At 40.1% G+C, this 22,268-nt stretch overlaps 1 protein-coding gene across 4 annotated transcripts in view; it reads left to right on the top strand.

Moving 5' to 3' along the window:
* Window positions 1-22,268, top strand: part of arhgap32b (Rho GTPase activating protein 32b) — a 168,635-nt gene that overhangs the window by 68,680 nt on the left and 77,687 nt on the right. For all 4 annotated transcript variants that reach the window (XM_084730649.1, XM_084730651.1, XM_084730650.1 and 1 more), the window contains exons 3-5: window positions 2,291-2,396; window positions 11,183-11,277; window positions 11,569-11,653. In XM_084730649.1, coding sequence (XP_084586775.1) covers window positions 2,291-2,396; window positions 11,183-11,277; window positions 11,569-11,653 — 286 coding nt within the window. The remainder of the gene's footprint in view (window positions 1-2,290; window positions 2,397-11,182; window positions 11,278-11,568; window positions 11,654-22,268) is intronic.

Here is a 22,268-nt window from a genome sequence, read left to right as displayed (position 1 = left end):
GCAGACAGAGAATTGCTTTTTGCTAAACTTCTTGACTCAGAGTCCCCGGCCCTTAAGTCCAATTATCTCAATGCACAGACGTCGTTTCAGTGTTTGCTAGACGCTGTCATCTTGCAGCTGCTCCAGACTGTTCATCCTCCCCAAAACAGAGGTCTTTTTCTCTTTCTGTTTCCTTTGTTGTCTACTCCTGTTTGTTGGGCTCGTGTAGATGTAACGTCACTACTGCATTCAGAATAATGGTTAAAAATCATCCTTGGGATATTGTGTGTTTATCACGAGTCAATTTGGAAAATGTAGCTGTGCTGGTCTGTTTTATTTCCATCCCTGTCCTCCGCTTCTCCTCTCTGGAAACGAGGACGGTCTTTGAAGTTGATGAGAAGTCTTTGTAGAGCGTAGTCTCAATCAACTTCCAGTTGTTCTCTGAAGGCAACGTTAACTCAAATTTACCTTCATCAAATTGTCCAGTGTCTTGTCCTGTTTCATTTCCTTTGTTCTTCTCTGGACGCTGACCGCATTAACCTATATTCAAAGTGTCCTGAAGATTTTTTTTCTTGCTGAGCCTTGGTAATTGATTCACCCAGACTTCATATCTTCTTCTTTATTTATTTTCTTTATTGATTCATCCACTAATTATTTTCTAATTCAGTTGATTTATTGTTTAGTCTAAAAGATGTCCAAAACTTAATGAAAAACCTTCCTGAAGGCCAGGTGATACCTTCAGATTGCTTATGTAGTCTGACCAGCAGTCAGGAATATTCCATGTACAATGATAAATCAGAGAAATGCAGCAATTTCTCTAAAGCTGCAATGGTTAATCAGTTATTAATCAATTATAAAATTAATTGCCAGCTATTTTGATAATCAATTACCTAGTTTGAGTAATTTTTTAAGGAAAAAAAAGTCCAACTTTTTTGGTTCCAGCTTCTTCTAAATATTTTTGGTTTCTTTACTCCTTTATGACAGTAAATTGAATATCTTTGGGTTGTGGACAAAACAAGACATTTGAGGACGTCATCTTGGTCTTTGGGAAACACTGATCAACATTTTACACCATCTTCTGACATTTTTTAAATTCCTGACATTTGAGAAGTTTGAAATAAGAAAAAAATTTTTTTTTTTGCTTGAAAAATGCAGAAAAATCTGTCGATCTACTAGTTCTTGCAGCTCTATTTTCTCAACTAAAATGAGATAAATTATGGGTAGAAGTCAATGACAATTTGGCTGATATCTGGTGCAGATACTGATGTTTTTTGTGATTGTTTATGTTGTTTCTGTTGTTACTTATCCCCTCTCTTGTGCTGGGTAAAAAAATCTTAAGTATAAAAAACACAGCACCCAATGGCCTCTTGAATCATACCAGACTCATGTCCAGCCGGTGTCTTCTTCTCTGAAGCAACAGCTGGGTGTGTTAGATACTGATGTCTTAGTCCAACTGCAAATACACAGCATTTAGTGAGCAAAATTTTATGCAGCCAAACAGATAACATCAGCTAATGCCCACTGGCAAGTGTCATCTTATTTGCTGACTGATACATTGATGCATTTCTAGCTTTTCCGTTCAAATACCCAAATGATCCTCATCTTCTTGGATATGTATAAATCAATAAAACGTGAGAAATGTGTCATGTTGGATCTTAAATGCTCGGTGCTTAATTACATTGCTGTTCTCCCTGAGGTTTTTTAACATGGTACAACACTGGGCTTCAAGTGCTGATTTTAAATTTGATACGCAAATTTAAACTTCGCAAAATAGAGCTGAAACAATTCATGGATTTGTTGATTGAAAAGAAGCTATTCTGCAAGTAGTTTGAGAATTATTTTATTGTTTGATATATATTGATATATTGTTATATATGAAGTAAGAGTAAGAGTAAGTAAGTATATATGTCAGTAAAATAAAGTTAAATAGTAAAATAATCACCAGATAAATCAGTAATGAAAATAATAGTTGGGGATGCACAATAATGTAAGCAGCAGATCATCAATGGTGGGTGATTGAGGATTTAAAATCTCAGTATCAACCCAACATTAATATTTCTACGGATATGACGGCCGATAAGATGATCAATTAATTATGTGCACGCCGTGCAAGTATGTCTGCTATGTGGAGGTTTTGGAAAATATTAACATATTGGATATCAGCAAGAATCCATTAGGGCTGGAAATCGTTTAAGAAATTACAGCCAAGTTTAATCTGTGTGAAATTGAAATGAATTTAGCTCTAAGTTTTTTTTTTGTTTTTTTTTTTTGTTTTTGTGTGTGTGTGTGTGTATGTGTGTGTTGGCTGTAGGGGCCTGAGGCCTGGACGTCACCTGGAGGACGACGATATTGTGCCTGAGCTGGCTCACATCCATCCCAGAGAGAGACCTGACTGGGAGGAGACCATCAGTGCCATGGTGAGACACACACACACACACACACACACACACACACACACACACACACACACACACACACAGAGTGACAGAGCATTGTGATGGTCTCTCTTTTGCACTGACACACTTTGACAGATGTGAGACGGTCTCTGTTTTGAATACATCCAGTGCATTCATCAATGTCCTGCTCTCATCCCAGATCAACCAAAGTTCATGTAGGTGTCAGTGTCACAGTCTCATCACTCCTGACATGTCACATCCAGTGATGACAGCTGTGATCAGCTGTTTGCTGCCTGTCTCATTCTTATCTGCGTCTGTGGATTGATTAGTTGTCTCTTTCTCTCCTGTCTACACTGTGTCTCCTGTGTTCCTGAAACTCTATCACACATTCATGATTAATGCAGGTGACTGTTGGCGTCCTAAAGCTCCCCCGCTCCAAACTCTTTGCATAGATAGTCACCTGCCTGCCTGTCTATTTATTTATTTCAGTCTGTCTCTCCACGCTGGATCCCATTCACCAGACAACATCATTCATTATTTCCTTTCCTCCCATCTTTGGTTCGGGGCTCGCTTCTTGCATCAACAGCATGGTGAAAATGAGGCCGTCTCCATGGTAACATGCCGAGCCACCCGTGGTCGGCGCGTGGTTGGAGCCCTATCGCAACGGCTCGCTTCGATCGGGCAACAGAGAGAAAGAGAAACAACAACCTCACCAGGCTAATGAATATTGATCACAGAGGCGGGGCTTTTAATACTGCATGTCTGCTATTCTTTGTTGAATATTTGATACGAGAGGGACTCTGTACTGGAGTGGCATGCATTATGCATGTCTCCGGTGGTTCGAGGAGGTGATGAGAAGCGCTAAGCAACTTAGTGTAAGCTGTCACACCAACGCCCTGTTGCACTGTGTTGGTTAGATTGTATTCTGTGTCGACTGCAGAGCAGGGTGTAAAGGGACAAAACATTCCCACAATCCCTGCAACATAATGATCAAATGAACAGTAAAATCATTTTCAATAATTATAGATTCAGCATGACATTCAGCATTTACTGTAGATCATGGACTGGGAATAGGCTCCAACAAGTTCAAAGCTTTCACATTCATTTACAGCATCGTAGTCACACAGTCAGAAAAGCATTTGGAATGTGCCTGTGGCTGTTTTGGGTTACACACACACACACACACACACACACACACACACACACACACACACACACACACACACACACACACACACTCACTCTCTCTCTCTCTCTCTCTCTTTCTCTCTTTCTCTCTCTCTCTCTCTCTCTCTCTCTCTCTCTCTCACACACACACACACACTCACACACACCATTTTACTGGCAGAAAGTCTTAAAGAAGCTCAAGTTCCATAGTTGTGAATCCACGGCAGGTTTTGGATGAGCTTGCACACCCTGTTAATATTAAAATCTGATCTGTATGCAGTAGGGATGGGTATTGAGAGTTGGTGCTTAATTGGTACTGGTTCCTGATTGGTCAGTGCCAAAATACTGATGCTGGACGAATGGTGCTGCTATCGGTATTCATATAACGTTAATTCGCTCTAACATAGCCGTTAGCAAGTATGCAGTTGAGAGAGCACGTGTGTGACAGCACAGCTGTGAACGTAGCAGTGCAGTGTCTGTTCAATTTAGGTTATTTGTCAGTGAATAAATGCTACAACTCCTCAAGACCCAAGCCAAGTTCCTGTGTCTTTGCATGCTGCTGAAGTGGGTTAACGACAACTTAGACCCAGAATCACTGACCTTTAAAGTGGACCAGGCCAGCTATTCTCAGTGACAAACTGCTTCTCCTTTGCTCAGGAGATGACCACAGACCTCAACTCCAGTTACCAGTTAGCCCAGTTAAAAGAGTATTGACTCTTTAGACATCTTCGCATGTCCTTTTTGGCACCAATTTAATTTAAAGTAAGGTTGGGAAAAAATCGATTCTCTTAAGTATTTTGATTCTTGTTTTTTTTTATGATTCCTGAATTGACTTTTTGATTGCTGAATTGATTTTTCATACATATATAATTAACTATTGCTTTGCTTGTTAGCTCAGTGCTGTGGGAGATTAATTGATTAATACCTTGTTCTATAAAGGTAGTGAAAAAATAGTCCTCACAGTTGACCAGAGTCCAGGGTGATGTGTTCAAAATATTTTGTGTGACCAGCAGTCCACTACCCAGAGCTGTTTACTTTATTCTAACATAAAATAGAATAAGGCTGGCCTGGGAACTGGGAAAATTTAGTTTAGTTTTAGTTAAGTATTTTCGACAAAGGATCAAATGCAATAATAAAAAGAAATACCAGCGTACATGACATTGTCAGGGATAACGCGATAAAGTCCAGGACCTATTTCCATTGTGGTCCCTGTTGTTCTGTGAGCTTGTTTTATTTGCTCTGGCAGATAGTTCTGGTCACCTTTTTGTTCAGACAGATTTACACCTGACCTGTTTCCTGTCAGCCCAGTCACAGCTTTTTGTTTAATATATTATCACACAGATTTTAAAAGCTACATGACAGTGACATCACATGTTTCAGGCGCAATCAAGTGCTAAAGTTACATCCCTTCTGGTAGACCGCTATGGGACCTACCTTTGGCGAGAGACTGATATTTTTTGATCCTGTTTGAAACATATACTAATTGTCAGTTTCAACTATATTTTTTCAAGTCAAGAAAGTCACATTTTGTCGTTAAACTGCTGAAGTATCAGACTGTGAAGACACACAGTTAGATTTTCTTCATCCAAAAGCTAATGTTAGCCAATGACAATGACTACGATGCCTGTGTGTGTTTTTGTACCAGGATGTTGTCACACAACAGCAAGTCTCACTCGTTCTTTCTCCTCATGGCTGATAAAAGCGGCAGGAGGATATATTACAAGGGGCAGCAAGATTGGTGTTGATGACGTATATTTACTGTAGTCTGCATTTCACCTTTAATTTTATTTATTGCGTCTATTTGTTATGTGTAGGACTGCAGATGGAAATTAGCATTTTGCTAAATCTCGTGCAACCATATCTTTATTTCTTGTAAATGATCAATGTCATTGCACACTATCCTTTTAGAAATCAAATAAACTGAACTATAATGTGAGACAAGCGCTGTAGTTTACTGTGTGGTTTCACACAAAACTAAGCTAAACCACAACAAACCTACACAAACTGCAACTTTCTTGACTTGTAAAATTATGCACTAAATTGACAAACAACATGTGTGTATTTTGTGCCACAATTCAAACTCACGCCCTAGACAATATTTTTTCAGAATTTAGGTTCCATGAGGCACACTGGAAGGGGATTTTATGCAGCAGGCTCACAAAACTCAAATAAAACTGTCAAACTATAGTGCCGGTGTGCTCGCCTCAGATGTTTTCAGAAACACATTCAGATATGCATTGCTTGAGAACGAATCAAGCACCACCCCACATTTGTGAATTAGTCTCACGGTGCCAGGCTAGGATAAGGGAGCAAATCCACTCAAGTAAGAAGCTGGAAGTTTGGCATCTTTGCTTGAAAAAATGTCTTAAACAATGAATCGATTTTTTTTTCCTGTCTTTGGACTATACTGTATATGAGCCATTAAAATAACTGCTTTGTCTGCACAACTCTGTCAGCCTCGTCCAGTTAACACCTTGGATAGAGGTGCTGTAGACTCGGCTGTCTCAAAAACCACAACCTCATCTGCATACCACCTTTACTGCCACTGACCGTCTGGCTGTAGAGTCATAGGCTGAATACAGGAAGCTCTCACAGCTCTGGTCCACCTTGACGTAATCTTCTTCACACCTCAATCGGCCGGCGGCTCTTTGATGCAGTTTTCCTGCATCCTTCTCGCTTCACAGAGTTTTTCAATTACTTTCCCATAGATGTGTTTTGTATCTCTTTATCTTTTTTCCTTACCTTCATTTTGAAGTGATTTTGTCTTCCAGGTCTCCCAACAAACTGCAGTCAGATTACTGAAATGAAAATTCAACAAAGAATATATCCACTGATAAAATCTGCTTGCAGCAAAACAGACTCCCCAGACTCTGAGAATGTTTTGTTGACCACAGCTGCATTTGATTTTCACTCTAATTTAAGCCTAATTTAGGTGAGCGGCTGATTGTTCATGAAGTGGTTGTAATGTATGAGCAGCATATATTATGTCTAGCAACAGTTTCTGCAGCGTTAGTAGGTGCCTATTCATCCTGCCAGTGTCATGTTAGAAAATGTAACTGAAAGCAGCTATTGTATACTTCTTGATGCTCAGACTTCTCCTCTGAGAGGTTTCTAATCTCATGTAGGACAAAACTGAAATGAGCAAGTTTCACTCCCGACATGATGCCAACGAACAAACGATGTGGGAGACAACATGGCAGCAAACAGGCGTTCGCTGATCAATACCAGTGAACACAGAAATATACTACAAACAGAAAGGAACTTGAGTAAAGATCTATGAAGTACACAGCAAGGTGAAATCTGATTGTTTAATAACACCGCATATGCAGCATGGAGCTTGCACACCATATGGTGAGGCAGTAGACATTAGGAGACACTCTGTCTTTATAGTCCCCGCCTGTGTGGTCCTGTCACACCTTCGGCAAGTTAGGTCTGGAACTGATTCATCTTAGAAATGAATATAATAATGAATATATTGTGCACACACCTCCCTCATCTGCCTTGTTATGGGCCCCAGAACAGCCCTGCCTTACTAAAAGAAAGCCAGAGGCTGCAGGTATGGTGTGAATACAAAATATGATCCAGGCAGTTTAGGAGGAGATCCATGAGTTTGAATGTTTATCAGACACCAAAACACTGCACAAAAGGTTATAATATAATGAATATATGAATATAATGAATATTACGACTGAGGCTAATCTACGAGGAACGTACATTTGCACTTATTTGATTGGTCAATGCAGTGCCTCGCCAGATAACATCGCACTGTGACTTTTTTTGTCCTGCACTTGCTGCAACAATGGACCGGAGGAGGAGGGGTTCATGGCCACCATGGCTTGACCAACCAGTCTACATGTGTTTTCTGGACTTAGAGAAGGCTCAGGACCATGCCCCCCTCGGAATTGTTTTGGGGGGTACTGTGGAAATATGAGGTACTGGGCCTGTTGCTAGGAGCTGGGTTGGGTAAGGAACTCTGTACTTTAAAGGTTACAGACTGAATTATGTACGTACTATTGAGTACCAATTCACATTAAATCAGTCGGTGCCAAATTTTGATACCTGGGGACGCATATGGGTGAGAGAGTATCTAAGGGTAAAGAGAAAAAGACAGAGAGAGAGAGAGCGGTGTTAGAGCGGGCAACAGCGGAGTGAGTGAGTCAGTGGTAGTGAGCCAAAATTGCTCACAAGTGTGATTAAACTTTTCAAAACTCAACACAGACAACCCTTGCTGCAGTATACTGTATGAAATATGAAATGCAAAGCTGACGAGGACAAAATGTTTAACCAAACATAAAATATAGTGCATGTAAAAGCTAAAGAGTGCACCGTTTTCATAGCCAAAAAAATAGATCCCCCATGGAAGGTGCAGCTAATGTCAGCACGCCTGCAGCCAGCGTCTCAACAGTGTAACCTGACACTGAAACTTTTAAGTGAGGCGTCGACATCCCAGTGTCTGTACCATATCGGTTCAAATGTAAACAGTACCCAACCCTACTATGAGCCATCTGGTCCTTGTATATGCAAAGTCAGAGCTGCGTCCATATCCTCAGCATGAAGTCCACCAAGGTTGCCTCCAGAAACCAGTGCATTGCTCCCTGTGGGTTGGGAATGTATTACTACCCAGGCAAAGGAGTATATCAGGGTCTTGTTCCCCAGTGATGATGAATTGGAGCATGCGATCAACAGGCAGATTGGTGTGGTGTCAGAAATAATGTGGATATTATACTAGACTGTCACGGTGAAGGGGCAGCTGAACCAGAAGGCAAAGTTTTCGATTAACCAGTCGATCTACGTTCCAGCCCTCAGCTGTGGTCATGCGCTTTGTGTTGTGACCAAAAGCTTAAGGTGTCGAATGTAAGCAGCCGAAATTTTGAAGAGCTCGGACATTTAGAGAGATCTTGGAGGAGGAACGCTGCTCCTTTGCGTCGAAAGGAGCCAGCTGAGATGGTCTGGGCATCTGACACCTTCCTTCCAGGTTTTCCAGGCACACCCAACTGGGAGGAGACGCTGGGGTAGACCCAGAACTTGGGTACAGGATTACATATCAGATCTGGCCTGGAAGTGCCTCAGGATCTCCCAGGAGGAGCTGGAAAGTGTTGCTTGGAGAGAGACGACTTCTGGAATACCCTGCTCAACCTGGTGCCACAGTGATCCAACCCCAAATAAGCAGAACAAAATGGATAGATGGGTGGATTTTTTTTTTTTTGCTAAAGCCCTCTGTGCTGGCACCCCCTGCTGCTGCAGTGGAGTGACCTCATTCAAATGAATGAGAGAGAGCAGGATGAGGGAGAAATGAATAAATTAGACCTCAACCACATTCTTTGGAAATAGAGTTAGAAATGTTTGCCAACTGACATCCAGACACACACCTCCTACTAAGATAATTTGATAGCTACTGTTCCACAGCCCACACTTAATGGTCAACGCAGTTTTAATATGATGGACGGGTTATCTAGTCACCCAAATCATATTTGATAAGTTGATGCAAATGCTTAGAGGTCCAGATGAGTCATCAAACATATTATACCATTTAAAGATAGAAAAAAGGGGGATTTTGATACTAAAACTTTGCAAAATGATATTGGCCACCACATCAAGACCACTGACAGGTAGCAGCAAGTGAACAGTCAGTTCAAGTTAACTGGAAGCTGGGAAATTGGGCAGCGTCAGGATCTGTGTGACTTTGACACGGGCCAGATTGCGATGCGAGACAGCTGGGTCAGAGCTTCTCCAAAACAGCAGGTCTTGTGGGGTGTTCCAGGCGACAGGGTCATTGGCGCCCAAGGGCTCATTTCTACTTGTGGGGAACGAAGGTTAGACTGTCTGGTCTGATCCCACAGAGGGGTTTCTGTAGCACAAACTGCTGAAAAAGTTAATGTTGGCTATGATAGAAAGACGTCAGAGGACACTGTGTAATTACAGTTTGCTGTGTGTGGAGCTGTTTAGCCTCAGACCAGTCAGAGTGGCCCTGCTGACCCCTGCCAACCACCGGAAGCGCCTCCAACATGAGTGTCGTAACAACGATGGAGCAATGGAAAAAGGTGGGCTGGTGTTGGCAGTTCCCCACATCTCAATCCAGTCAAGCATTTGCGGGATGTGCTGGAACATCAAGTCTGATCCATGGAGGCCCCTCCTTGCAATTTAAGGATCTGCTGCTAACATCTTGGTGCCAGACACCACAGGAAACATTCAGAGGTCTGGGGAGTCCAGAGCTGGTTTGGCGGCACAAGAAGGACCCACACAATGTTAGGCAGGTGGTTTTAATGTGGTGACTGATAGGTGTATATTTGGTAAATATCAAAAGAAGCAAACAGAGCTCATATGTTGTTCTGTATCAGATACAAGTTCTAGTCAGAAGTTTTTAATTGCTACTGAGATCCAAACAGAAGCAAATCAGTGTTTTCTTCCATTAGCTGGTGATGGGTCACAAAAGCAGCTTTAATATACTGTAACACAACAGATGCACCATAGCCTTGATAGAACATTCAGAAATAGTCATGAATTAAAGTTGAAAGAGCTTTAACAACTTTTCACTTGACCTAACTGACCTCACAATCTACTTCTGTAATCAGACTCTTTTGTCACTGATTGTATTTTATACAGGTTTCTTATGAAGTTCATTACTGGCTCGTCTGAATAAATAAAGCTGAGTTCAGAATAAAATTGGAGTTGATTTTAATCACCCATTCTTGAGAATCGGGACAATCATGTCCTGTGAAAAAAAGACTCTAAAAATGGTAAATACCAACATTCTAAATCCAATTTTTTGGTGAAAATGTATTTTTAAGGATTCGTGTATATATAAAATATATAATTCATGAAATGTTATGCTTTGCTTTATTTCTATAATTTCTAAACTTGCTTTGTGCCAGAAAAAAACCCTAACCTGAAAAGAAACTAAAACTAGCAATACCTACTAATCAGATTTTTTTTTTTTTATAAAAACATGAGTTAATCAGCTATACCCAAAGGACCTCTGTCTCACTTCCTGGTTTAAAAAAGGCAGGAATACTGATCAAGTGCTGGTAAACTTTCTTTTTTTCTAAAGTTGCATTAAATAATATTGCTATCAGATGTATATCAACCATAAAAAAGCTCCGTAGCCATCAAAGCTAAATAAGATTAATGGTTTAAAAATGTGTATTTTGATTAGCATTAAGAGACCTTTGAGCAACTTTAAAAACATTTTGTCAACTCTGTAAGACGTCTAATTTAATAAGAAATTAGATCACTAGGAGGTTGGCCTGTTACAGAGTTTGATCTTTGAAAATATATTTTCCAGTGTAATTGAAGAGTAAAAATCAAAACCCCCTCAAAATATAGTTTTGTCCCAGTTCTCAAGAATGAGTCAAATCAGTTAAACTGCAGCACTTCACTGCCTCGTGTGCTCAGGCTATCATCCTTTTCACAGCCATTTCACTAAACACCATAAAGACCAAGAAAGGCATTTCATCTTCACTGATGTTTATGACCAACTGACGTGAATCTATTTGAAGTTAAAAGCCTGTCGGCTGTTTGACTGTTGCTGTGAAGCAAAACCTAAATGGTAAATTGCCCAACAATATAACGGTGGCAACGGTGAAGATTCATTTGTATGCACCAGCTGGATGGCTGATGTTAGTGTGTGTTTGTGTGTTTAGGCGAGGAGCGCAGAGATCCCTGAGCTGAGGACGGAGCCCCTCATGCGCTCCTGCAGCAGCAGCACGGCCAGCATGAAGGTCAAGAATGTCAAGAAGTGAGTAGACACGCACACACACCTGCCTCTGCCCTCTGTCTCCTCCACCTCTCTCACATCTTTCCTTCCCTCTGTTCATCTTTATTTATCGCTCCTAACTGACTGTTTATCGCCTCTGTTTCCTGCTTCCACTCCGAGTCTATTTCTGTGCCTTCCTCCTCCTTTTCACTCCCTCTGTTTGCACTGCGCTCTCCTTCTTACACTAGTCACACACAGTCCGAGGTGTTATCATGAGCAGAGGATGAAGTGCCAACCAAACTGTGCATGTGTGTGTGTGTGTTGTGTTTTCAGACTTTGCTTCACCAAGGGCCACTTCCCGAAACTGGCAGAGTGCGCTCACTTCCACTATGAAAATGTGGACTTTGGCACAATTCAGGTAAAGACCTTAAAGCTTCATGACATTAATGACAAGTCTAATCACATATATCCCAGAATTCAACCTGCAGCCTGGACTGATCAGCCCTCAGAGCAGGGTGTTTTTAAAAATGTTTGTGGAACTGTGTATAAGATTACAGCAGCATGGATGTCAATCACGGCGTAGACGAAGCTTTGAACTTGGCTGTTTTTTCAAAGACTTAGGTTCTCTGTAGTTATTCCCCTGCAGTGTTGGGTGAGAAATGGAAAGATGATGTTCATAAAGACACAAGTATGACTCACATGTCTCTTCCAATTGACGTCAAGCAGGATTCATCCTTCTTGCTGTTGATCTCATGAAGATGGTTGATGATTTGCATTTGTTTGATATCTTGTTGAATATCCCATCCAGCACGACCTCATTCACTCCAGCTTCACACACACTGAGGTTTCTTTGTGTAGAATCGGTTGAAGTTAGTGATAGATCTAACTACCACTTGTCTACCTGCCAATTAAACAAGTAGCTGCTGTAGCCTCTTTTGCGAGTTAGGTGATTAATGTTAAAATTGCTTTCTGACATGAAAGCACCCCTCTGGCTTTAACTGTCAGTGGCCGTCTAGCTGTGGAGTCACACAGCTCAGTACAGAGAACCTTCACAGACCCCCCCCCCATCTGACTTGATCTGATTCACACCACACTACTGAAGAGCCAGAAGCTCTTTCGTGCAGTTTTCTCACAGATCCTCTCCGCACCAGTTCCTTTCCCATGGATGTGTTCTATCTCTTAATCTTTTTTTTCTTACCATCATCAGCTGCTTGGAACTCGAAAGTCTTAAGAATTCCAGAACTGGCAGAACTGGTTTTATAGCTAAAATGTGTGTCTAAGTCATAGTTTCATGAAAACAAACTCTTTCAAGGGTGTTATAGAATAGTCTGTCTTCACTCTGAACATACAGGTAAATACTGTCATTAATGAAGGGATGTTTTGAAAAAAATGTGAACACTACAACTTAGAATCAGTGAGGATTAAAATTAGGGATGCTCCTGGTGAATGATTTCCTTGTTTATTAAACACAGTTTTAATTTAGACTAGTTGACTAGTCTAACAGTAAAAAAAAAACTACTGTACACTATTGTAAGCCTTTAATCACATTCTTCAATGACCAGAATGTATTTTTAATGTGGCTGAAATGTGTGCCCCTTTGCGCCGTGCATTATAATTATGGTACGCTATCCTTCAAAACATGACAACTTACTAAATGCCTCAGCTTTTCAGACTGAAAAGGGACCACACTGTCTGGGGGTTAACAACGTTGTTTACCCGGAGCTGACGGTGTGGCTAACGTTAGCAGTGCTAGCAGCAGCTGCTGCTCTGCCTGGAGGTTAATGTCCGTGTCTGCGCTGAATGTGGTCACACACTTCTCCAGTCGAGTGGTTATATACCAGTCTGTTCTGACGCAGCCTTTCATTTCCTACATCAAAATACTGCCAAACTGCGCTTCTTACGAGCTGTCATCTGTTCCACTTTGCTGATAACAACATGTGTTTCTTTACTCCTCTATGAGAGTAAACTGAAAATACTTGTGCTGTGGACAAAACAAGATGTTTGAGGATGTCATCTTGGTCTTTGGGAAACACTGATCAACGTTTTTCACCATTTTCAACAGATTAATCGATAATGAAAATAACTGTTGGCTGCAGTCCTAGCCTTCTTCTTAAATTGGGCCTAAACTGACATTATGATTCACAGTGCTGCTTAGTATGCACTATTCACATATGTTTATTTATCTTATCTAAGAAGGGACAATATACATGAATTCACATGAGAAAACTGAGTCTGTAATGTTTCAGAAAAAGAAATAAAAGCACACAAGCAGAGACAAATAGTAAAACAATGACATAAACATGTAGCATATAAAAACATGAAGAAAACATACAAAAGCACAGACAGTTAGGAAATCTATGACAAATCTGCTTCCGTAGAATATAACAGCATGTTTGATTGTCCCAGTAACCACTGTTTTATAGATCTGGAGAAAGAGTTAAGACATGTGTTGATCCTTAGTTCTGTGTGTGTAGTATTCCAGGTATGTGCTGCTCAAAAGGAAAAGTCTGACAGACCAGAGGTACTTTTTCTATATGGAAGAAAAAGTAAGGAGTATGAAGATAGAACGCTATAGCAACTTTAGCTGCCTCCTTGCATACCAAACCCTTAACTCCATTAACTCCCTTAACTCTCTCTCCTACTTGCCTTCAAGAACACCGCGATCGTCTGCTGCTGGTTTATTGGAGGTTCCCAGAAACAGCCGGAAGAAAGTCGGGGATGCAGCATTTGTCAGTTATGCCGTAAAACTCTTGAACACACTACCTGTAGATGTCAGGGAAGCCAACTCGCGAAATATTTTTAAAAGAAAGATAAAAATATATCTCTTGATGCAACATTTGTCAGGGTCTGTACCGAAAAATATGTTTTATTTCATCAGAAGAACAAGATATTTAGGCCAGAGCATCTCTGCAGCACTACAGTGCTTCATTATAAAAAACTGCCATACTGTGGTTTCGATAATATTGCGATTAATTGTGCAGCCCTAATTCTATTGTATTCTATTTTTTATCTTTATTTTTATCTTACTTTTACCATTACACATGGGTTTTATTGTTCATCGTATTTTACATTATCATTCTATGTCTTTTTTTTTATGTAAAGCACTTAGTGCATGTAATTTCTTTGATGTAAAGCACTTTGGGCTGCGTTTCTTATATGAAAGGTGCTATACAAATGAAGTTTATAATTAGAATTATTATTTAGTCATTTAATTTAGCTGTTGTTCTCTAGATTTCCCCCAAATGCATGCAGAGGATGCACTGAAATAATGGCTGCAGAGAATGAAAGGGTGGTTAATTTTAGTAGTTATGGCTGTTTCATCTTGATATGAAAAGTATTTTCAATTTTAGAAAACACATATGAGAGTTTGAATGAGAATCGTCCAGCAGAATTTTGTCATTTCATCCTAAAGCTTGTGCTGACAGTGAGAGCCTTTCCTCCCTCACGCTAATGACAACTTTGTCATTATGTTAAGAAACCAGTAGGGGTCAGCAGTCAGCTAAATTTATTCCTCAGTGCTGTCAGGAGGACGGAGAGAGAGCTTGATATAAAGCTCACATCTACTTCACCTGCAGGTTATTTGTTGATGTAACTCCGATTACACCACAGAATCCATCTATTCACTCCCTGCATAAAGGAAACTCCTGAGCTAATATGAATTGTCTGTAGTCGGTAGTCTGGTTCTCCTTTTGTTATCCCAGCTGTGCGTGCTGGCTGGCTGCTCATACTGGCACAGAGCAGCATTACCCTTTGTGGTTTTCATATTGCTTTCAAGTATCCTGGTCCTTTTGTTTTGCTTGGGTTTTTGCAGCTCTATGGTTTTCAGCATTCAGCACAGCTCCTGCCTCTTCATGAGCGAACCCCAAGCGAAAACTCACGTCTTCTTTGTTTGTTCGGGGATTAATTAATCTGTATTTGTTGCCCGTGTCAATCAGTATGTTTTATGTATAATCTCTCCTCATCCAAACATGTTTGCTTGTTTAATGAGTTGGTCACAAATGTATTCTGTTTGTTTTGCCCAAATGATTCTGACGTGTTATAAATACTTAATATGTTTGATGACTCAAAACATTCCTGCTCTGTTAGGCATTCAGGGAGTGTTTCCTTGAATCATGTTTTTACCTTCATCATGGTGCCGTTCTGACTGATGTGTCTGCAGTGCGACATGATACCAATTTTTCTTGATCGAGTTGTGAATGTTCCCCACATATTCAGACAGTTTTGTAGTGCAGGGTACACACAGATAGACGCAGTATACCAACTTATTATTCAGTTCCTATTTCCTGCACCCACTTCTACATCCCCCCTGATGTGCATCATTCAGTGGTTTGCTACAAGATCTTTTTTTTTCCTTAGAAAGACATGATCTGCCCTCCTGTACCTCTGACTGGCTGGTACAGTGACTAATTAAAAAATGTAGTCAGTAATGTAATTTGGTTACTTTCTGTTACTTTTGGATTACCTCCTTATGAAATATGGTGAAATTGTTTGGCCTAATTTAGTATTTTTAGTGGTGCTTTTTTAGGTGCTTTTTTGATGCTTTCATCCATAAAATGTCAGAAAATGGTGAAAAATGTTGATTAAAGCTTAAGATGACATCCTCAAATGTCTTGTTTCATCCACAGCTCAAAGATATTCAGTTTACTGTCAGAGAGGAGTAAAGAAACCAGAAAGCAGTCACATTTAAGAAGCTCAAATCAGAGAATTTTGACTTTTTTTTATATTAAAAAGTGAATCAAAACTATTAATTGATTATGACAATAGATGCAATAGTTAATAGTCCATTAATAACAGATTAATCATTGCACCTCTAAGTGGTTTATGCTCATTGTTTGGTTTATTAGTTTGTCCAGCTGTTCCTTACTTTTTTTATGTGCAATTTATTGATTGATTGATCAATTTAAATTTCACCATTTTTCACAATGGTGAAATTTCCACCGAGTGAGACATTTTTTTCACTAGAGACCATGATACTGAATTGCTAGCTGTGTGCACTGTGCATGGTAGGATATTGTTATTTTTTTTAATTTGTAATCCCGCTAATAATCCCCGGTTTTACAAAATGTGTCTGTAATCTGATTGTCTTTTTTTTTTTATCTGTAATGGTAATGAAATACAGTTACATAATCATGTTACATGTAATTGCGAGACCCCAAGCCAGGGTTTACACATGTGCACAGATGCCGCATTAACTTTTGGATTCAACTTGGATCTTCAGTGTTGCTGCTGTATCAGACAGGGCAACATGTGGAGGAAGTTCCCTGCTCCTTGTAGGTCATAAACCCTTAAATATAACATAACTTATTGAAAAATCGGGTAAGAAATGTAAATTTTATAGTGCTTTTCATCCAGGAAGAAACAGTAGCTTACCCATTTGCTTGTGTTTGTTTAAAGGCCAGTCTTGCCTTGTCCAGTATGGTCATGATTTTGACTTATCACAGCAATGGGGCGAAATATGGCGTCTCTGTATTTCGGACAAAGAAAAGTAGCAAATCCTCATCTTTAAGAATCTGGCTGATCAAAATGATTGATTATCAAAATAGTCTTGATTGTCATTGTTTGTAGCACAGGGCGGTTCTTCTTTGCTTAAAATAAACTGGGACACAAATTAAGAGTCTACCCACTTCTGTTGGCTCCACTACTCCACCGTGCATACAGGCTCACCTGGTGAAGCTTAGGTATATGTTTGTGTTAGAAGCCCATTAGAAGTTCTGCATCAAATCAAGAATAAAGATTTCGTGTGCAGCGGACTGGACTCAGGCAGGGTTAGGACTTGGGGGCTCAGGCTGGCGTTTGGCCCTCTGCTGGAAGACATATTCTTTCATTTCCATAATAAAAAGCCTTGCCAAAGGAGAATTTGAGTCAGGCGAGGTTTTGTTGTGGAAACATTAGGATCTCATAGTCACAAAAGGCCAGAGAGGAGTGTGCCAGCATTCAGAGCAGCACTTGCGTGGCACTTTTTTTTTTTTTTTCCTCAAGATACTGGTGTTTTACATAATATCTGTTTGGTACCCTGCCAGATGTTTTGGCAAAGGGGGATTGTTGTTTTTTTTTCTCCTTCAGCTGTTATGTTGCAGAATAGCTGGTGAGAAGGTGTAAATAATTCATCAGATTTTGATATTTTGTTTGTGTTTCGTGAGCTTAGTCCGTGTCCTTTCACATTTATTTTTCACCTAGTTGTGCAACCAAGGTGTGCTAATAAACGACAATTAATGTGATCAGACAGGCAGATAGTCACACCTCTCCTGTACTCTTATTTATCTTTGAGCTCCGTCTGGATATCATCAAGGTTGTGCGATGTATAACTTCTCTAATCTAAATGTAACTGGCTGTAAGTGATTGCATAAATACATATATTTTTCATTCTTACGGAAATCAGTGTAAATATTTCCAGCATCATTTGTAGGTTTACCTGTAGCTGTGTGCTGATCCTTTCAGCTGAGCACAGACTGCTGCTAAATGTGACAGGAGAGTTCAGCTCCAGGCCAGCTCACTGTGAATGCAGACATGTTATTTTACGGTGATTTGAGGTAAAGTGTTCACAGATTATATGTTTAATGGCCTACGTTCAATCACTGTGAATGAGTCAGCACAGTCACTTGCGTCACTTACACTTATGCGTGTATTGTGTGTCTCTGTATGTGTTTGAGTACAGAGTATAATGCAGGGTTCCTAGAGAGATGTAATTGAGCTGCATGTCTCAATAAAGTCAGATTCAGACGACAGGAAAGATAGTTGTAGATCCATCAAAAAGATCTCGCTGGTGTGATCATGTTAACCCAAACCATGATCTTTCCATAACCAAGTGTTGTTTGTCTGTTCACCATAGATTTGTCATAGTATAAAAGATAATTAGTTTATACAACATGCACAATGAAGAAATCTCACAAGGGTTTTGCAAATAGAAGATATTTCAGTCCTGACTTTAATCTTGCCACATGACGGCACAGAATCAGACTCTCAGCTCTTCCTGGTTTCTAATGGAACTCCTTAAAAGGACAGTTCATCCCCAGATGAACTTTTTTGTGTGGGTTGCAGAGTTTTGGAGATACCGGCTGTAGAGGTCTCTACCCTCTCTCCAGTATGATGGAACAAATGGGCACTCAACTTATGGTGTTCAAAGCACCAAAAAATAAATAAATAAATAAATAAATAATACGTTTGAAAAATTCAAAACCAGCATCTCTTTCCAGAAATCATGACCTGGTTACTTAAGATAATTCACAGACCTTGACTTCATGAGCAGTTTCATGCAGGATCTACTCTTTGATATAGAAAGAAAGTAGTTCCAGTAGATTTTAAAGTAGTTCTGGGAGATTCTACTGCAGAAAGAGAGTAGTTCCAATATGAAACTGCTCACAAGGAGGTGTGTGGATTACCTGAAGTAACCAGGTCATGATTTTTTGGAAACTGACATTGAGTTTTTCAAGTGTATTTTTTGGCATTTTAAACACAACAGGACTAGTTCCATTATATCAGAGAGAAGGCAGAAGACGATATCCAATAGCAATATCTACAAATCTAGGCAAGTCACACCAAAACAGTATAGATGGATAAATAGCACCACAGGCCAGGGGAAATTTTTATTTTGGATTTTGAAGTGAACTGTCCCTATAAATTCAAGCGTGGCTCTATGATTGGCCATTTCTATCCAATGTCACCACTTTAAATATCTCAACAACTATTGGATCAACTTTGGTAATCCACTTCCTGCAGCTCTGTTATCAGCTCAAAATTTGAATTTGTACAATACTTTGTTGTTTGGTTTATGACCAAATATCTGCAAAACATTCCCGTCGTCTTCAGCTGTACTTTGTGTTTAGTACTGATTAGTATGATAACTATCATGCTAAACTAAGATGGTGGCATGATACCTGTCAGTCACAGTGGCATTGTTATTGTGATCATGTTAGCATGTAGGTCAAAGCACTGCTGTGCCTAAGTATGGCCTCTGCATGTCAGTGTGAGGGGAAGACAGGAGTTGGGGACCAACAGCTTCAGAGTGGTCACATTGGTGATTCCAAAATAAAAGGCTGGAATGTAACTTTTTGCATACTTAACTTGCTTTGACATTAGATACTCTCCCAGCCTCTTACTTTTTTCCACTGTGTATTTCCATATCAAGTTTCTAATCAGTAAAGAGGATTTGAGGCCTCTTGCATGAAAGTTATATAATGAAAATAGCTGATGGGCCCGGAGATTCCATCCTCCACCTCCTCCACTGTGCATAGAGGCTCTTGGAAGAAGAAAACAACTTATAATGATAAAGCTGTGCTATCAGACACAATTGTCCAATCAGGCTGCCAGAACAGTGTGAGAATACTTAAGCTCATCTGTGTGCCTGTGGGAGACGCGCTACTTTTAAATCTCATGCAGCCCTTCAGAAACAGCTTGTTCTGTTGATGGAGGTGCTGCTACAGTCGTAAAGTAGTCTCAGCAAACAGTTCCTCGTTTCTGCATCAGCTGTCATCATTCTTTGTAAAATATATTTTGTAAAAAATGTTCTAGAAAAAAAAATCTATCAATCATATCTATCCTTTTGGCACATTATTGTTGGCACGGGCTGTCTAGAAATCTATTGAATGTCAAAACTTTTGCAGGGGAGCTTTTAAAGCTATTAAATCATATTTAAAAGGTTATGGTTGATTTATTGGTATTGATCAACCAACAGCTTGAATCCTTTCAGCCATGGCTGGAAACCCTCCTTTTGGAAATGTGTTTAGATCCATGCTGACTCAGCAGCATCAGTCCCTGCAGATCTCTCTGCCACACAGTCACACCTCTTCCTAACATACAGCCAGCAAGAGACCTGTAGTGAATGGAGCAGGAAAAAAATTATTTATGTTTCACACAGCATCCCAACCTTTTTTTGGAATTGGAGGTGGAGGTTGAAGGTGAAGAAACTGCTCGAATCTTTGCAAAAATAGAACCAGGGGGAGCATTATTTCCAACTAGCATCGTGTTGCTCAGCCTGTTCTCTGATGCACAGAGCAGGTTAGGAAAAACTGAAAAAATCTGCTCTTTAGCATCACTCCTAGTTAGGCAGCTGTGTCGTGCTACATATTCTCTCCACCCCATCCCAGAGGCGCACTTTTAGGTCGAAATCTGGAGAATGTAGAGCAATGTCAGTGAACTGAATTCACTGTTGTGTTTCTGTAACTTTAGTGATGGATGAAGGCTTTGTGCCATATCACATAACTGTGCTAGAAGCATGCTTTTGAGAACTGTAGACTGACCATGAAGCGACACAGATGGTCATCAATAAAGCTCAGGTATGCTGCAGCACTGAGCACTGTACATGCATGAAAGAAACCCTCCCAATACGGCTTGACGGTCTGTAACACTGACACAAGGCTGAATGCATCCACACATTCCTGATGTCTTTATGCGCAGATTCTCCTCCACTCCTCAATCATTCAGTTTTAGCAATCACATGTCCACTGTGGACCCATTCTTGAGAATTGGGACAAATTCTGTACTATAAAATAAACTCTTTAAAATTATTAATACCAATACTTTAATTCCACTTTTTTGGTGAAAATATTCTAAAGATTTATATGTATGAAATAAATAGAACAAGAATTTGCAACTTCAAACAATGTACAAATGTGTTTGAAGCCTTTTTAAATCTAAAACTAACAATACCCACTGATAATATAGGTATGAAATGGGCTTTTATAATCATCTTTGTTCATTTTTTTAATGAAAAAGTTGGCCCTTTAAAGTTGTGTCCTAGATTCCTGCTAGATTTGTACAAAAACATGATTTAATCAGGCTTAAAAACGGTTAGCTATACCCTAAGGACCCCCAGATCACTTCCTGGTGTAAAAAAAAGGCAGGAACACAGCTCAGACACTGGTAAACTTCCTATTTTTCAACTAATTCATTAAATAATATTGCTATACGATGTGTCTCAACCATAACATGTCAACTCTATAGTCCTTCTAAATCAAAGCTGGTTTAAAAATGTGTATTTTGATTAGCATGAAGAGAACTGTGAGCAACTTAAGAAAATAGAATGGCTGCTGAATACGACTGTTTTGTCATCTCTGTAAGACGTCAAGTTCATCAGATTTTTCATCTGATGGAGATGATGTCTACTTTTAATTTAAAAAAAAGTTACGGCTCGGAGGTTGGCCTATTAAGAATTTAATCTTTTAAAATATGTTTGCTAGCATAATTGAAGAGCAAAAATCAAAACCCCCTCAAAATCTGTTTTTTCCCCATTCTCAAGAATGAAATATTGACAAACACCTTTTGTGCGCAGCACCGCTGAACCGAGCTGTTATTTGTGGGAATGCCTCTGGCCTTTCTCCTCTGACCGGGCACGTTGACACAGAGTTTTGGCTCACAGATCTGCTGTGGACTGCATGTTTTATTAATGTGTCTATTTTATTTGGTTTACTGGATCGTCCTCGCATTGTCTAAAAATGACCAGGGGGAAGGTATTTACGATATGACGGGACCACTGTGTCCGGCAACGAAAAAAAATCGCACAATATAACATTTAAAGTTTCACATTCTAACGTCTACTTTAGCAGGAAAAGGACTTGTTGACCCCAGCCTGTCCACATGCTGTTTATACTGAGCTGCAGCCCCACAGTTTGTTGTTGAAAGGAGAAGGCGGTTTGCCTGGAAGCATATGTATCTAATAAAAAAGGCACTTTCTTATTATTCTTCCTTTTAACAGGAGTATTTTACGGTACTTACCGTATATCTACTGTTATCCTCCAGACACTTTGACAGTCACTGTCCATGGCTTCTGCCCTGCTTGATGTCTCTGTTGAATGGCCTCCAGCGTCCCTCTTTTCCACTCTGTTCCCCTCAGCCTTCTCCCAGCCCTGCAGGCCACTCTCGACATGATCCAGTCTGCATTCATCCAGACACCAGGGAAACAACTTTATTGACTTCAACATACTATACCGCTGGGCCCCGCTCTTCTATATGGTTTATCTACACCCTAGCATTTAGTCCCGCCTTGTCGCACACTGAGGTTCGAGCTCTTACACATTTTACTATTAATGGACACTTCA

This window comes from Lutjanus erythropterus, chromosome 11 (genome assembly GCF_056507025.1).
Source record: "Lutjanus erythropterus isolate fLutEry1 chromosome 11, fLutEry1.hap2, whole genome shotgun sequence".
NCBI classification, from domain to species: domain Eukaryota; kingdom Metazoa; phylum Chordata; class Actinopteri; order Lutjaniformes; family Lutjanidae; genus Lutjanus; species Lutjanus erythropterus.
The sequence above is the reverse complement of the archived record's forward strand: the minus strand, read 5'-3'. Positions and strand labels throughout refer to the sequence as shown.